This window comes from Lolium rigidum, chromosome 6 (assembly GCF_022539505.1).
Source record: "Lolium rigidum isolate FL_2022 chromosome 6, APGP_CSIRO_Lrig_0.1, whole genome shotgun sequence".
NCBI classification, from domain to species: domain Eukaryota; kingdom Viridiplantae; phylum Streptophyta; class Magnoliopsida; order Poales; family Poaceae; genus Lolium; species Lolium rigidum.
Genome location: NC_061513.1, coordinates 214,544,046 through 214,561,874, shown reverse-complemented (window position 1 = coordinate 214,561,874; position 17,829 = coordinate 214,544,046). Strand labels below are relative to the sequence as shown.

Genomic DNA, 17,829 nt, shown 5'->3' with positions numbered 1-17,829 from the left:
TTTTTCTTGTAAAATAACAAAATTGTATATATCTTTAGCCAAACTGATATGTAAACATGGCAGTGCCTCACATTATCTAGTTCGTAAATCGATTACCTAAGTTAATATGTTTTCACCTCAGAACAAGGTTAGGTCATAATCTTATTCTGATGCACATGTTGTGTTGTGTTGTTTATCTGTGAGTTTTACTCTAACTTAATCACGTGAGTTCTTGTGTGTCTGTGGATAAAAGATGACACTGCTAACTGAAATGGGATTTGATAGAACTAACTTCGTGCTCAGTTAAGTTTTACACCATTGAATTTGCATCATGATTCGTGCTAGTTATGAGTTGCAACATAACTTACAATTAAAATTTGATGATATCATCTGACTGAGAACGAAGTTAATTCTCAGTCGAATTGAGAAATAGCCACACCCAACTAAAATAGCTCTAAAACAACAATAAGCAGGACCAAAAAGGCTTGTAAAAGAACAAGGAGTAAAAGAAAGAGAATGAAAAAGTGCAAGGCCAGAGCAAGTTGAGAATAGATGGGCGGTGTGGTTAGATTGGCCTCCTCTCCACATGGCGCACACCCATTTGAAGCCGTAGATTACACCTCATCGCCGCCTTATCGCACCACACCCTATCTCTTACGTGTCACCTCACCTCTCAGCGGCGCCAGCATATACACCTCCTACTCTCCGTTCACCCAGACTCTTCGCTCCGGCACCGTCACTCCAACTCCGCTAAGCAGCTCCTGGAAGGAAGGATGGCATCCGCCATGGAGCTCTCCCTCCTCAACCCCACAATGCACCACCACGGCATCGCCTCTAAGTCCACCTCCCACCTCCCCGCCGTCCCCGCGCGCCGGGCCTCGTCCGGCGCCGTCCGCTTCCGCGTGAGGGCCTCCGCCGCGGCGCCGCCCGCGCCCGCCGCCAAGCCCGGGTCCCCCAAGAAGCGGGGCAAGACCGAGGTCTCCGAGTCGCTCCTCACGCCGCGCTTCTACACCACGGACTTCGACGAGATGGAGCAGCTCTTCAACGCCGAGATCAACAAGCAGCTCAACCAGGACGAGTTCGACGCGCTGCTGCAGGAGTTCAAGACGGACTACAACCAGACACACTTCATCCGCAACCCCGAGTTCAAGGAGGCCGCCGACAAGATGCAGGGCCCGCTCCGACAGATATTCGTCGAGTTCCTCGAGCGCTCCTGCACCGCAGAGTTCTCCGGCTTCCTCCTCTACAAGGAGCTCGGCAGAAGGCTCAAGGTTCGTTTTTACGCTCTAGTGTCTCGTCCTGTTCTTCTCTGTTCTTGCATGTAGGCATTCCGTCGACCACCGGGCGTGCGCTGATGCTCTGTTTCCTTTTCAGAAAACCAACCCGGTGGTGGCCGAGATCTTCTCGCTCATGTCCAGGGACGAGGCCAGGCACGCTGGGTATGTACTCGCACTCTTATCATCTTATTATACCCCATCAATAGTACAACATAATTCGATTGAGCTCAATCAGAAGCCACAAATGCATTGTACTATCATCAGAAATGCCCTTCTTCTCTCATACTGTTAAAGTTTAAACTTTACTTTTAGGCTTTCTGTTCTACTCAATTTGTCAAGAAATTGGACAACTAAGTAGTAGTTTAATTTCCCCCCACAAAAGGAAAAAAAAAGGACTAGTTTAGTTCTCAACATGATTCCTGCTGTGCAGGTTCCTGAACAAGGGACTATCCGACTTCAACCTGGCGCTGGACCTCGGGTTCCTGACCAAGGCTAGGAAGTACACCTTCTTCAAGCCCAAGTTCATCTTCTACGCCACCTACCTGTCGGAGAAGATCGGGTACTGGAGGTACATCACCATCTTCAGGCACCTCAAGGCCAACCCGGAGTACCAGGTGTACCCCATCTTCAAGTACTTCGAGAATTGGTGCCAGGACGAGAACCGGCACGGCGACTTCTTCTCCGCGCTGATGAAGGCGCAGCCGCAGTTCCTCAACGACTGGAAGGCCAAGCTCTGGTCACGCTTCTTCTGCCTTTCGGTAATGTCAAGCTCATTTATGCATTTTCTTGTATGTCTTAGTTAACTACAGATTTGTCATGCCCCTCTTTCTAACAGTTATCTGTAATGGGACACCGTTTCACAGGTGTATGTAACCATGTACCTGAATGACTGCCAACGCAGTGCCTTCTACGAAGGAATTGGTCTGAACACAAAAGAATTCGACATGCATGTGATCATAGAGGTAAAATGAACTGACTTATATTTTCCTGTTTGTACAGTCAAGTGCATGTCCTGCTGGTTGCTCTTTACCACGTTTTAAAAAGTTTCTGCTGAACATGACAATAATTGGCTTTTGTACAATAAGCATACCCCACAGGATTGAAGCTCGATACTAGTTTATTTGTATGCTTATGAGAATATCTGAGATTCATTGTAAGCTCGCTGTTATATTGATGATACGATGGTTACATATCATCTATGCAGACCAATCGCACGACAGCGAGGATCTTCCCTGCTGTCCCAGATGTTGAGAACCCTGAATTCAAGAGGAAGCTTGACAGGATGGTAGAAATCAACCTGAAGATCATTGCTATTGGAGAGTCCAACGACTTACCCCTGGTGAAGAACCTCAAGAGGGTTCCTCTTATCGCCCAACTGGTGTCTGAGATCATCGCCGCGTACCTCATGCCCCCCATCGAGTCTGGCTCCGTTGATTTTGCCGATTTTGAGCCCAAGCTTGTGTACTGATTTGTAGAAAAAGATTTATCGCTCCCTCTCTCTTCAAAAAGAACCTAATGATGCACCATTCTCCTCGAGGGACTCTGAATGAGGAAGTGATCCATGGTAATCAAACAGGATCGGCATCTTCCTGTGCTCGTTTGTAAAGTATACTTGCCAAGTTTTCGTTCTGTCACATCAATATGTAAATGGCATTGAACTGCATCAGAACGGGTGTTCCAGTTTTCCTGCTGATGGAGAAGTACATCTGAAGTTGGTGTGTAACTTGTGTCCATACTTGAGTCAGTAGCAATATAGCATTCAAAGTTCTAGATATGCTATGTATTGTGGAAATTCAATTCGGCTCCCGGGTGCATATGCTCGCTCTACCAAAAAATTATTTCCGAAATGTTGAAATTTTTTGACAAAAAAATCTACATGTACATGTCCACAATAGATGTGCTTATAAGACTACATTTATTTGCATAGAACACCCTACATGAATATTCAGAGACTGGGTATAGCTTGGCAAGACATATTAGAACACTACACATTTAGCAAATAGCAGTGGCTCAACACAACCTTTATGCTACGATGGTTAACACTTTCTGTAGATCTTTTTCTTTTGATAAAAGAGTGAGCACATGTGGCCTCTTCATCCAGTGATGCACACAACACATTTCATTGAAAAAAAGTATTTCTTACAATATACTCCATCCCTTCCAATGAATAAGGCACACACGCTATCAAATATTTGTCTTTAACAAAAAATTAATTCATGTATATAAGGAATGTTGGATATAGAACTATTACCGTTAGAAAGTGTTTTTTGATAACAATATCAATAATGAAATGTATAATCGTGACATTGTTGATCAATTCTTTTGATCGAAGTCCGTCTTGAAATAGGTGTGTGCATATCTATAATATCTAAATAGAAGCAACCCACTAAGTTGATTTCTCTCAACATGCAAGCTATCCACCTCATCAAGCTTCTTTGACAAATCCGAACTTGCCACATCACCCTCACTACTCCATCGGATATGCCACATCAGCGAAGAGAAAAAAATTCACTGGAACATTAAGCCGGATTGCAAAAAAGAACAACCAACTACTATCATTTCTCTACCCATTGGCCTTCTATCTACCCAGGCCAGCCACCAAGTGTAGTCGTTAACGCTCGAAGTAGAAGGCTGTTAACGCTTCTTCTCCTCCATGATCTATGTATTGGTGCAATCTCTTCCTCTCCCTCACGATCTTCTATAAATTTAGCGGCAGTTTTCTCTCTTCTACATATTGTGTCACATCTTCTTTTTGATCTCCTTTTTTCCACGGCTGACTTCTATGTCTTCTCTTCACATCGCTAGATTGATTTTTAATTTCTGCCATGAGCAGGTGGACAAAAGATCGATGCAAACTGTGGCGCTTGCACTAGCTAGGTACGTACACTGCAAGCTAGGGGAGGTCCGGCTGGCGATTCTAACTTGATGGAAATTCGCTATTGTGCGCAGCTACGACCAATCAGATGTTGTTCCATCTTCCCATATCTCCAAGGTCTAAGTCTCAAGATCAACCTGGAGGCAAGCAGATAAATCATAGGAAAAGAAGCAGAACACCAAACGGTTGAATTCAGAAATTATAGCGCAGAAAATAGATACAGAAAAAATTGAAAGTTAGAGGAAGAGCATTGTTGAACGGTGAGAATGTTTTACTTGCACGTCGCCCAAACTTTACCTTCTCTGTCTTCATCCGTTTTGATTAACTACTTTGAGTTTTCATTTTTCTATCGATACATAGCATCCCTTGATTTGGTAAGTAAATGTTACTTAACATGTTGTCAATCTAAGTTCACCTAATTTTTTCTTCATATATACATCTTCACTTTTCTCAATATTTGCATACATCTGTGAATGATATATTTTCATTTTGATGGTATAATGTGACACACTACACATTTTCTTGTCCCGGTACGACTATACTTCGGCACCGTAACATATATCTAAACATTCTTACTGTATACCAAGATATTGATTTTAATTTATTGTGCCAATGGAAAATGTGAGGCACTATGTGACTCTACTATCAAGTCCCTTAAATTGTCACGTCGAAGACAACATTATCATATTTTCGCCTAACCACAATAGTCAATATTTGACCCTTTAAAAAAAAAAATTATACAACATATTTCATGTGCATAATTTAATCTTGATATATTTTCATACCACGTATTCCCGCTGCAACGCGCGGGGAATCATCTAGTTATTCATATGAAGGGAGAGAGAGTATTGTCTCTAAAGGATCATCACCATTTAAATGATGCAATTCATGAATTACATATCCTAATGGTAGACTAGTAGAGACAGATGTTGATATTGGCTGAATAAGGCTCATGGTACTATCGCCAAGTAGTTGCGCCTATAGATTAGAGTATCATACCACATGGTGTATGTGGTGAGCAACCTAAACAAACAAATATCAAGATTAGACTATCATATACCTTTGCAGTTGCACTAATTACAGGCTGAGTATTGCTAACAATGTATTTTATTGGTATATTTCTACTAGCGTCTTGGATTTTTTTTTTGGAAAATTTACCGAGTCTCTTGCTCTGAGGACATGATGAGTATGTTTAGTTTGAGTCCAAGACTAGTAGGCTTTGGCGCGGCGGCACACCACGCCCGTGGCGGCATTTTTTTGCGTTTTTATTTTAAATCCACTAAATATCCACATTTGGCCGTTTGCTCTAAATAGCGCAAATGTTCGGTAAATATATCGAATCATCCAACTATTTTTTGTGTGGGAAATTGCGTCGACAAATTATCGCAAGAGAGGCGGAAAAACCGCCGCGCCCGAATCATCCAACTATTTTTTGTGTGGGAAATTGCATCGACAAATCATCGTGAGAGAGGTGGAAAAACCGCCGCAGCCGTGGCAGCATTGTTTTGCCGTTCTTTTTAAAATTCAATAAATATCCGCATTTGGCAGCTTGCTATAAATGCCGCGAATATTTGTTGAACATATTAAACTGCCAAACATTTTTTTTTCGTGCGAAGTTGCTTTGGCAAATTACCGCGGGAGGGGGAAAAACCGACGCGCCCGTGGCGGCAGTTTTTTTGCCTCTATTTGAAAAAGCACTAAGTATCCGCATTTGGCCGCTTGCTTTAAATGGCGTGAATTGGCAGCTTGCTATAATACTGCGAATATTCGGTGAACATATTAAATTGCCAAACTTTTTTTTTCGTTCGAAGTTGCTTCGAAAAATTACCGCGGGAGGGGGAAAAACCGACGCGCCCGTGGCGGCAGTTTTTAGCCTTTTTTTTGAAAAAGCAGTAAATATCCGCATTTGGCCGTTTGCTCTAAATGGCACGAATATTTAAAAAATATCTTAAATTGTCGAACTTTATTTTTTGTGCGAATCTCCATCGAAAAATTATCGCGGGATAGGGAAAAATCGGTACTGGTAACCATGTGCCCTGTTCACGGACACTGTTCATTGCGAGACTGGTTTCATGGTGACCGGCACTGTTCATGGGTAATGTTCATTGCGGTGGTACTGTTCACCGAATTTTCCTGTAGCATCCTGCCGACATGTTATGGTCTGATTGGCCAAAAAATGCGCGTGAACAGTGCCAGACGACGTGGAGGCATAGTTTTAAAAACCGGACCGGTGAGTGAACCGGTCAAGCTGTTGGTTCGCGGTTCGCTGGTCTAACCGTCGGTTCATTTGGTGCCGGTATGATTTGTTAAAATTTAATGTAATTTCAGAAAAAGTTAATCTAAAATCAACTATATAGTATCGAAATCAGCTGCACAACAGAAAGTAGACTCAGCGTAGCTGGTGTTGGGCCTGAACTGGACCTAGGATAGCTTCCGGGCAGGTCGGAAGTTCAATTCTTTCTTATCGCATTTTATTTTCCTATTTTTTACTGGTTTTTTACTATTCTGACCAGTGCTTCTTAAAAACCCGGAGAACTCGTCGGTTTAGGTTTTTCCTGGTCGGACCGCCGGTCCGGTCCGGTTTTTAAAACTATGCGTGGAGCTGCTCCCAGCGCATCAAAACAGCCAGCTTTTATATAGTGTATTACTATCCTACCAAATATTTGGTTAGCAATTCACGAAAAGAAGTTAGCCAATTTTATTTGTCAAGGTTTCTTGTGTCCATTTTTTTGGAAGGGGGCTGGAAAGCCCGTCCTATGCATCAAAATGATGCATACAACGTTGTTCGGTTATTCAAAAAAGTCTAGAGAAAGCATACATTGATCAACGTGAACTGGCAAAAAGTTGCCACCCCTACAAAGAGTGGTAATGTAAAAATAAGTTGGTAAGGAGTCATGAGCTGTACATGTTTGCCAAAAAATGAACCAGAGTTAGTAAGTAGTCAATAGCATGTCCAAAAAATACCCAAACAATGGCCAAAGGTGTGGCCATAACCAAAAATAGGCAAGGTACATCTTGGCTACAAGCCAAATAATTGGTCACTCACTCCCACTAGTGGAGAAGTTTGAGTAAAAGACAAAGGAAGAGAAAAGACCCACCATTGCAAGGGCGTACGCAGAAGGGTGAGCGGGTGGGCCAGGCCCACCCTGAATTTTCAGAAAATGTTTTATATTTATTTATTTGAGGAAATTTTTATTACACATGAGCAGTAAAAAATAGAAATTAGAGGTGTATGCCCACCCTGAGGTATTTTTGTGCGTCCGCCATTGCCATGATTCACCTTACCGCAACAGAACTTATCGACCACCTGTTTCTCTCCTCTCATGGATGTTGATCGCCCATCTGGCCTCTGCTCCTCCTCTCTCGACCACCGCTCGCCCATAGTCGTATTATGCCAGGAATCTTGTGAACCACGGCTTACAACCACAAGCTCACAAAATCTCATTAGATTTCCACATTATAGTTTCAATCATGTGATCAACTAGATATTTTCCTGATCTTGCCTTGCTAGTGTACCACTACTTGAATCATTTGTAATGTTTAGTTACTTCATCAGTCTATGTATAAGGCCACTGTCTCATTTTCAAGGTGCGAAGAAAAGAAAAATCAATTAATAAAATATATTACATGTGATGGCTCTTTCAATTTTTTTTCAATTGCAGACAATGTTCACATCAATAAACACCATTGTAAGAGGGAGAAATCAAATTAGTTCTTCTCATGGAGAGATAGTTGCCTTGTACTTGTAGAATACACATTTTGGTAGTGACCTTATATCTAAAGATGGAGTGAGTAATAAAAAAAGAAGACATTTACTTTTCCAATCCTCACTTGTTTTCTAGGATTAGAAATAATTAATTTTGGTTGTGGAAAGGGTACGAACAACACAAACCTTGTTAGAGGAGAATAAAAAGAAACTAGAGGCTTCAAGACAAGCTCAGATAGTTTCATTGACAGATCTATCATGTCATGTGTAAATTTCAGTTTACTTCTCAAAGTCGTTAAGGTCTATGAAGAAATCATCAATATGATATTTGGAGAATATTATTGATGAAAATAGGATCAAACATTTTATTCTAAAAATACTAACAAATAAAATTATATACTTTCTCCATTCCAAATTAAGTGAGTCAATTTTTTCTAGATATTGGTTAGGTCTTCCGCGTCTCCCAGGCGGCGGCGGCAGAAAAGCTTTTCCTGCTCCAATCTCCGGCGTCTGTGCTGGGCCCCTCTCCTTCCGCTTGCCGCTCCGGCGGTAGGAGGGAGGGGGACCCCGTTTTTTGCATGGTACTTAGGGCTAGGAGTTCTCTGGCATGGCGCGCCGTTGGGGTGGTGGGAGCGGCGCCCGGGCAAATAAATCTGCCTCAACTCTTCACCCACACCGACGCTGTCCTTCATGGTGGCGTCTCGGAGTTGGTGGCATCAGTAAGCTTGCCGATCTTTCGGATCGGTGGCTTTAGGGTTCATGGATGGTGTCGTCGAGGCGGCGGCGACGACTCCATCAAATGGTTTTTCCTCCTGCTCTGTCCCCGTTGCTGCGGCGTTGTCTCCGACGCCAAGGTGGAGTAGAGAGGATTTGTCCAGGAGTACGTGCAGACGGTGGTCTACATTGGTGACAACTGGAAGATGGTGCACCTTGTGGTGGGTTCGTGGTTGAAGGCTGATGGTTCTGGTTCCCTACTCCGATATCGTCGTGCGTGGGTGTCAGTGCTGAAGTTCGATGGCCTGTCCAGGACATGCTGCCCTGGTTTGATTCTTTCAACAACAATGGTTTGTCCTATGACAAACTACATTGGAGGTCTGAAAAAGCTGATGATCAGCGATGGAGCCGCGTCGAGCTCAGGTGAAGAGGTGATATGTCCATTTTTTCCTTTGCTACGGTGGTGCCGAAGAAGATGGATGGGCGTTGGTTTGTCACATAGGTTTATCCTATCTTTTCAGATCTGTAAGATTGGTGTATACTCCGGCTGCGCGTTCGGTTAATATGGTTAGTTCGGTTTGGTTAATACGGTTTTTCGGTAAATACGATTTTAATACTTCGGTAAATACGGTTTCGTATAAAAATACGATTCGGTTTCGGTAATAACCATATAAATTCGGTTCGGTTTCGGTATTAACCAAATTAACCAAAGTTGACGCGAATTTTTAAATAACATCTATTTTTTATGGGCATATATTTGATATTTGTATTATTTATGACCAAACCGATTGTGTTACAGGAGAAAGAAATGATAAATAACGGAAGTGCAGCCAAAATAAAAAAATTGAAGCATTATCAGGGACTTGAACCCTCGACCTGTCACAAATACATGCATACAACAACGTAATTACCAGTTACCACCACACCAGAGTAGCTTCTTTGTAAAATGCACATGTTATACATATATAAAAGAGGTTAACGTGAATTTTGTATGGGACCAGAAAGCAAAATTCTTTGCTGTGATTGGCTATTCGGTTTTATTCGGTTAACCGTGGTTTTCTCGGTTTTTAACCGAATTAACTGAAGTATAAACGGTTAGCATTTTTGCTAACTGAAACCTAACCATAAAACCATAAAAACTGAAATTCGATTTCGGTTAGGTTTTTTCCGGTTCGGTTTTCGGTTTCGATTCGGTTATGTGCAGTCGGAGTGTATACATACTTTGTATCTCGTCTTTTATTTATCAATGAGAATCGTATTACCATGCAAAAAAATTCTAGATATTAATATAAAGAAAAATACTACCTCTGTCCATCTTTTGATGTCAAAAGTTTATCTAAATATAAATATATCTAGACACACTTTAGTGCATAGATAATTCGAATTTAAAGGAGGGAGTACTATGTTGCAAGAATGGTGGCAGATATTTGGAAAGGCACACCGGGTCGGTGCAAGGCAAAAAAGACCATTGATGATGTGTCCCCAAAACGCTTTGAGCCGGGGCGTTTCCTTTCGTAAATGACCACCACACCTCCTAATTTAAAGCCTAGCCAGCCTCCCAGGGGCTTACCCGCAAAACTTGTTCCCCCTCTCTTTGCCCCCCTTCTTCTCGATTCCGCTCCGCAAACCCTTCCCCTCCTAGAAACCCTAGCTCTCGCCCCATTGCCGCTCGAGTTGCTTCTTCGCCGCCGACATGGGCTCCGGTAAACCCCCGCTCCCCCAATTAGCGCCTAGCGTTCCCATCTGCTCGATTCCCCCCGGGCTCGATTGTTGCTGTTCCTCTCCCTTCCCTTGCGTGATCGGTTCCTCCTTTTTCGTGTGCGCCTAGATGCAGACATGGAGGACTACGGGTTCGAGTATTCCGATGAGGAGGTGGAGGAGGCGGACGTCGACATCGAGAACCAGTACTACAACTCCAAAGGTTTGATTCCTTCTCCGCCCTTGCCACGTCCCTTGGCGATCGATCCCCTTGCCTGTTTCGAGTATGGTTGCGTTCCTAGAGAGCCCGATTGACCACTCCAATCTCCTCTCGCGCATCCCCATTTTATAGTGGTATAGATAGGGTTCCGATTTGGGTTATGATGTGTGGGAATCGCCTCTGTGTGTAGTTGCCAGTTCTGTTGTGCCCTGTTAATCTGCAAGGGGAATTTTAGTTAGGGCGTTGATTGAAGGCATCCCTACGATCTTATTATGTTTGGGGAACAATAAATAAATATGCTAATTGCAATTGACACGCACAGGGTGCTTATTTGGGTCCTTTTTTTTGAATGGGAGATGCAGTTTCCACGACTGCAAGAAAGAATGTCTAGCAATTGTGTAGTTTGTCTAATCCTATCGTCACCTTTCACAATTAACAGTTAATTTTTTGATCTGGCAAACACGTCTGCTCCATCTAAAAAGGGGAAAAAATAACTAAGCAATAATGGATGGGCAGACCAAATAGCTGCGGTCTATTACTTTTTACCTTATTATAACGTACTTTTGAGGTATAGGCAACATGGCTTCGTACAGATTATGGACCTAGGACTAGAACAGTAGGACATTGCTAATTAGACCATCACACCTTTTTGTCCTTAGATTCATTCCAACTTGACTTTCTTTAGTGTTTTCTTGCATTTTAACTTCTGAGTGAAGTAGGCCGCTTTAATCAGGCCAGTTATTTTTATATAAAAGATTTCCTTTGTGATTTGCTTGACCAAATGCCTCTATACTGTTCTGTTCTGAACTCAAGTTGGAATGAATCTAACTTTAAGCTTGTTATTGGTGATAAGATAGTTTAAAACGTTGTTCTCGGACAAGTCAATGGTATTTCTTGTGTTCTCTACTTAAATTATGCAGGAAGAGGTTGGTTAGTATTACTTGGTTGCAGTAGATATATGTTTGGAAAACTTGGTTCTATAGCACCAGAAGGTCCCTACTTTAGCAAGATATCCTAAATCTTGGATAGCAGCAGAGTCATATAGGTTGATGCATGTGAGAAATAGAAAGGACAAGCATCACCACCACAAAAGCTACATACGCATGCTGACATGCTGACACAGGAAAGACAAACTGCTGCGGGCTGCTGTTTCCTAAAGGCAAGTTACAGTCCACAGGAGTTTCAGAAAGGGCTGAATCTGGAAGATTTGGGGATTTGGGAATAGTTTTAGAGGAATTAGAAGAATTTCAAGTAGGGATGGCTAAGAAGCATCTAGATCCAGTAAGAGAAGAAAGATGATTGTTTGTTCAAATTCACACACACGCCACCACTATTTCCCAACCATCGCCGCTGTAATATCTTGGCCACTCCACCATATCCTGCTACCTTCCCTTTATTTAGATCCAGAACTACCTCTGCAACTTTTTGGCTATTGGCACTTGGAAGCAGAACTGACTGGTGAATCTCAGGGTTCCCTTCAAATCCTCTCTTGGCTGTCCTACCACTTTTATCAGGCACTGTTTGTATATCATATTAGGGGGCATCATTTTGTGCTGCTCCTCAGTGCAACATATTTTCTGACCATGTGGTGCGGACAAGTTCTACAGTTTGCAAGGCTTGGTTACCTGCTAGAGGCGGTCTAGTCTTTTTTTTTGGAGACGGTCTTTTAAGAAAATATCATACTACTTGTAACATACTCCCCCCATCTCCAGTTTGTAGGGCGTAAAACTTTCCTGTCAAAATTACAAAAGGAAGGGCCCACTCCCATCTTTGGCACGAAACTGCTGATAATGCTACTTCGTGCCACACACCCAACTGTAAACACGTGCTAGCCTTAATTACCTTCTGTGCATGCCGTTAATCCTGCATGCATATGCATGCATGCAAAGAGAACACGTGGCTTGCCTGTTCCATTACTGTGCTCCCTTTGGTCTTCCATTCGAACTGGCATCTATAATTTGCTTTCCCTGCTGGTGGCTCCGTATAAAAGCAAACAAAACAAAATGCCCCAGGATGCTGATGCCATCACAATGGCTTTTAAGATGGTAAGGCGTCCTAAAGCGCTGGGGCGCTCTACCGCCTAAGCGCCTAAAGCGGGCAAAACGCTTAGGCGCTGGGGGCGATCTATCGCCTAAGCGTCCTAAGGCGTGCGCCTTAAGAACCATTAGTCATCACCGCAAGCCATTTGCGTGACATTAAGGCTACTGGAGATTGAGTGGGTGCTATGTATCTTGTGGGATAGGATATTGCATTGTACTTAAGGCTGATTATGGTCAATTGTGTGCGAAATCAGGCGCAAAATTTTCTGAGGTTCTTGGTCTTTGCAAAAAAGCTGTCCTATAAACTGGAATAGACAGAGCATTATTTGTTAATGTTTTGAAGATGCTTTTACATTAACATCATTGTCACATCTAAACTAAAAAAGATGTGCATGCTTTGACTTTGCACATGGATTTTACATGATAGTATGTATTTTTTTTCATATGCTTATTATTTTAATGAAAGATGCAACATCCCTCTGCAGGTATGGTCGAGACAGACCCAGAGGGTGCACTTACTGGTTTTGGTTCGGTGGTTGGTATGGAGCCTGAAAAGGCTGAATGGTAAGCATTATCATTTCTAAATATTCTGATTCGCTATTCTGTTTTATCTTCAATCTGCCCATGTTTGCGCTGGACAATATGAATGCTCAAGTCTATTGGCAATCTTAATGAAATTACCTCCGTTCCAAAATATAAGCCTTTTTAGAAAGCATACCTGTATCTGATATATTGGTTACCAACTGTTATCCTGAAGGTTAGGAACTTCGAGTACTAATATGTTGGATAATGTTGATCATATGCTAATCTCGCTCACTAGCTGTCACTCATAATTATGGGCCTGCCAGTCAGATGTTAGGTACTTTGTGGGCAAATTTGGGTCATTGATCAGAACCACCAGGATTTCTTTTGATACGGGACTCATATGGAAGAATCACTTGCATTTATGGTTAGGTGCTTTGTGGACAATTTATTTAGGTCATTGATCAGAACACCAGGATTTCTTTTGATGTGGAACTCATACGGAAGAATCACTTGCATTTATGGGTTTTATCGACTTGCATTTTCAAGCAGTTTCGTAGTTGAAAAACTGCCATCTCAGTATAACCTGCTTCAATTGCTTTAGCTTTGTGCTCTTATGAGCAAAGTCCGAGAATAAACTTGAAGTGTTTTTCCATTCTACTTTCTCCACTTCTTTAAAAGCTTCTCAAATCACACTTATTACAATCTCACAGACACACTTCCTGACCTTGAGCACAGCGCTGAAAATCCAGTATAGATTTCGTGATATATCAGGTTTAGTAGTTTGAACCACCAGATCTGAGACATGTGTACTGGCAGAGCGCACAAGGTCACTGTATATTTGTTCAGGTATGAGAAGCAATGTGCCATTTTATACCATCCATTCGGATGTTTGGGGCTTCTCATAACATATCCTGTTCTCATCACTTTGATTCTTGATTCACTGCTTGATTTAAGACGGGGTTCTATGCTTTCTATCCCCATTTGACAAAAGTTAGCTTCCCCTATTATTGGTCAAGCAACGCTTCCTTTGTTGATGTGTCCGATGCCTACCTATTAAACACGGTTCTTGGTGAGGACTGGTATGTTTCTTCGGTGTTAATTGGACATTGGTACATCGTAAAATTGTGTGCCTTTTCTCACATTTATTAGTGAAGTAACAAATGAAATAGTTAATCTATGTGACTGCTTTGTACATGTTGAATTAAATCATCAGTATTTTTTCAATCAAATTAACTGGTGTACTTGTACCATTCATATTATTCATGTTGAGGTGTCTAATTTTTATCTGTTAATAACTTCATGTTTGTAGGGGATTCAAGGCTCTCAAACAAACAGTGAAGCTTTATTATAAGCTGGGGAAGTACAAAGAAATGATGGATGCCTACAGAGAGATGTTGACATACATAAAATCTGCTGTGACACGTAACTACAGCGAGAAATGTATAAATAACATCATGGATTTTGTTTCTGGGTCTGCTAGTCAGCACTTCTCTCTTCTTCAAGAGTTCTATCAGACAACACTTAAAGCTCTGGAGGAGGCAAAAAATGAGGTTTGTTGTATTCTCGAAACTAGAATTTGATCTGTTTAACTATTGGTCTTCATATGTAATTATTGTTTGTGGTGCAGAGATTATGGTTTAAGACAAATCTGAAACTTTGCAAAATTTGGTTCGACATGGGAGAGTATGGTCGCATGAACAAGGTGCTTATATGTGTTCCTCTATTCATACTGTTTTGCTTGAACAATCTGTCATCCTTCATTCCTTAGTCTTCATGTATTCACATGTACCTTCTTAATGACAGATACTGAAGGAGCTGCGTAAATCTTGTCAAAAGGAAGATGGAACTGATGATCAGAAGAAAGGCACACAACTTCTGGAAGTGTATGCTATTGAGATTCAAATGTACACTGAAACAAAGAATAACAAAAAACTGAAGGTAAGACATCTATGTGCCTACCTTTCTGAGTAATTTGTCAGTGACTTACAGGTTATTGGAGTTCAAGATTTATTGAATTCGTTTATGTGGTGTTGCAGTTCCATTTTTTTTTTTTTTTGCATTTTGTGCTGTTGCAACAGTGGTATCTTCTTGTAAAGCAATGTTACTGCAACGTTTTTTAATCAAATGATTCTATACTGTTACCTGAATTTCTTTGGAGTATTTTTCAGTTGTTGAGTATATTACAAGCAGGTGCTTATCTGTATTTTGATGGAATAAGAAGTTTTATCTTGCCTAAAAGGAAAATGTTTAGCTTTCAGGATCATAATATTTATTGCATACCATCTTTCATGGAAGAAAATTGGTTATTTTGTCAGCTTTATATAACCTGCAGATTACAACAGTGATACGTGTCATTTGTATTCTTTGCAACATTAGCTTAAGATTAGTGATCTTAAGGAATTCTGCTTCTTTTTAATAGAACTGTGTGACTGCTGGTGCTAGAGTCCCACTGCGGATTTTGTTAGCATGAAATGGGCTTTCTGAACTGAAATAAACTGTTTGCTGTTGCAGGAATTATACCAGAGGGCTCTTTCTATCAAATCAGCAATACCTCATCCAAGAATTATGGGTATAATTCGTGAATGTGGTGGGAAGATGCACATGGCTGAGAGACAGTGGGCGGACGCAGCGACTGATTTCTTTGAAGCATTCAAAAACTACGATGAAGCTGGCAATCCACGGAGAATCCAATGCCTCAAGTACGCTATCATTAGCACTTTGCTGTCATAAGTTTTTAGCTAAATAGCTTGCAGAACTAACTGTGATCCTTATGAAAACTTGTTTTTGCTGCACATTAGATATCTTGTTCTTGCCAATATGTTGATGGAGTCCGAAGTTAATCCCTTTGATGGACAAGAGGCCAAACCGTATGACCTTTGACACCCTCTTTGGTCTTGTAGCTTGATTTTCATCCCTCTCTGAAACTCCTTAAATGCTTGCAGGTACAAAAATGATCCTGAAATCCTCGCAATGACAAACTTGATTGCAGCATACCAGAAGAATGACATCATGGAGTTTGAAAAGATCCTAAAGGTCAGTGTTCTTGAACATATGATTTTCCTTGTCTGCAGCTATCCTAAACTCTTAATTTTATGTCCACTGATTCCTTTGTAATTGTTATTTTTTTTTACCAGAGCAATAGAAGAACAATAATGGATGATCCTTTTATCCGTAATTACATTGAGGACCTATTGAAGAACATCAGAACTCAAGTTCTGCTCAAGCTTATTAAGCCATATACAAGAATAAGGATTCCATTCATTTCACAGGTGAGTATTGACTTCTGCATATCCACACTTTCTTTGCTAGCCCAAATTTTGTATTTCTCCTGGAAAACATGCTGTCCTCCACCAAATGAACACCATAATTTAATGCTGGAACAATAAATACATGAATGATATATCATGCTACCTCTGTATGTGCTTTTTCTGCTTTAAGGGTTTACAAGACATGTGACATGAAGCAGGATCATTTCCTTAGTCCTTGTTAGAACAAAACCACTTAAATTCAGTTTTCAGAACTTACAATATGTGCGCACTTAAATGTAGCTAAGTATTATACAGTTCTTTTGCAACATGGTGGTCCAGTTTTTATGAATTATGTCGCTTGTGACGGATAGCTTGTCTTAGCATCGCCTGTCTTAGTCGTTCGTGTTTTGAAGCTAAAGATGTACTCCCGGTGTCCCAAAATGTAAGGCACATTAAAATCTGCTGGTCAACTAGTAACTTTGACTATGATTTGTACTTATAATATCTCCACCAAATCTGAATAGGTATATATGAAATGAAAGAGATTTGTAAGACGAATGAAACAATGCCTTTTAGATATTTTGAAACCATATAATTTGGTACATATTAGTGGTCAAAGTCATGCATGAAAGACTGCGAAAAAAGTATGCCTTACATTTTGGGATGGAGGGAGCACAATTCATCTTAACATCGACTGTTTTAATTTTAGGAGCTAAATGTTCCGGAAAAGGATGTCGAGCAGCTCTTGGTGTCGTTGATTCTGGACAACCGTGTCCAGGGCCATATAGATCAGGTGAACAAGCTGCTAGAATGCGGTGACAGGTGCGTGTTACCACCTTTTCTCACATTCTTGACATGCTCTTTACTAGCAACTTATGAGGGTGCTGATTTACATTTTTTCAGGTCAAAGGGAATGCGGAAGTATCAGGCCATCGACAAGTGGAATACTCAGCTCAAATCCATTTACCAAACGGTGTCCAACAGAGTTGGGTGAGAGGTGGCAGGTTTCCATTTGTACCTGCTACTTGGAGTACTTTTGGTGTCTGTGGGCTTAAGTGCAAATGGGTACTTGAGATGAGATCCTGGATCTGGATGTGGGTAAAGATGTCAGTGTAATGAACGCAGCACACCAGTTGACAGATTATATGTACTTATCGCTTATTTTCTGTGATTTGACCAGCGGAATGCTGGGATTTTGTCCTGAACTGAATGGGATTCCAACTCTGCCGAGATTTGGTTGAAAACTCGAAATCCATGCTAGTAGAGAGATGCACAAAAAGTATGCTTCCGGGGTGTAATTTAATTTGTTCATTCATATCGCACTGGTTGAGTTGTTCTGCCCCACAAATATCTCGTCTTGCAGCACACTATGTATACTAAGCTCTGGGAATTTGCACCTTACACTACGGCATCAACTACGTCCCTAATTGCTGGTGGGAGTTTAGTAAGTACATCAAGCTAAAAAAAAGTAACCATTTCTTGTCGATCTTGTCAGCGGCTTAGTCATTCAGTCATGACTGACCGAATATTATTTTGAAATCAAGATCA

At 41.4% G+C, this 17,829-nt stretch overlaps 2 protein-coding genes across 3 annotated transcripts; both read left to right on the top strand.

The window, feature by feature from the left end:
* The first annotated feature begins 690 nt into the window (after positions 1-690).
* On the top strand, positions 691-2,979 carry LOC124661858 (magnesium-protoporphyrin IX monomethyl ester [oxidative] cyclase, chloroplastic-like). The gene is made up of 5 exons (XM_047199745.1): positions 691-1,250; positions 1,354-1,418; positions 1,687-2,014; positions 2,120-2,218; positions 2,461-2,979. The coding sequence occupies exons 1-5, from the start codon at positions 753-755 to the stop codon at positions 2,722-2,724; spliced, it is 1,254 nt and encodes a 417-aa protein (XP_047055701.1). The 5' UTR covers positions 691-752; the 3' UTR covers positions 2,725-2,979.
* A 7,142-nt stretch (positions 2,980-10,121) lies between these two features.
* Positions 10,122-17,611, top strand: LOC124661235 (COP9 signalosome complex subunit 2-like). Of its 2 annotated transcripts, none has more exons than XM_047199097.1 (12): positions 10,122-10,254; positions 10,380-10,472; positions 12,994-13,072; positions 14,343-14,583; positions 14,661-14,735; positions 14,837-14,971; positions 15,545-15,732; positions 15,832-15,900; positions 15,976-16,066; positions 16,168-16,302; positions 16,991-17,103; positions 17,185-17,611. In XM_047199097.1, the coding sequence occupies exons 1-12, from the start codon at positions 10,245-10,247 to the stop codon at positions 17,273-17,275; spliced, it is 1,320 nt and encodes a 439-aa protein (XP_047055053.1). In that variant the 5' UTR covers positions 10,122-10,244; the 3' UTR covers positions 17,276-17,611. The 2 variants fall into 2 exon arrangements, with proteins under 2 accessions (XP_047055053.1, XP_047055054.1); XM_047199098.1 differs by having other exon boundaries at positions 10,131-10,254; positions 10,386-10,472.
* The last annotated feature ends 218 nt before the right edge of the window (positions 17,612-17,829 follow it).

Bases quoted from the DNA above. Each gene is read 5' to 3' on its own strand.
- LOC124661858 (XM_047199745.1), top strand. From the start codon at position 753: ATGGCATCCGCCATGGAGCTCTCCCTCCTCAACCCCACAATGCACCAC. The intron at 2,015-2,119 runs GTAATGTCAAGC...ACCGTTTCACAG, and splicing joins CACGCTTCTTCTGCCTTTCG to GTGTATGTAACCATGTACCT. The intron at 2,219-2,460 runs GTAAAATGAACT...TCATCTATGCAG, and splicing joins ACATGCATGTGATCATAGAG to ACCAATCGCACGACAGCGAG.
- LOC124661235 (XM_047199097.1), top strand. The intron at 14,584-14,660 runs GTTTGTTGTATT...TTTGTGGTGCAG, and splicing joins TGGAGGAGGCAAAAAATGAG to AGATTATGGTTTAAGACAAA. The intron at 14,736-14,836 runs GTGCTTATATGT...TCTTAATGACAG, and splicing joins AGTATGGTCGCATGAACAAG to ATACTGAAGGAGCTGCGTAA.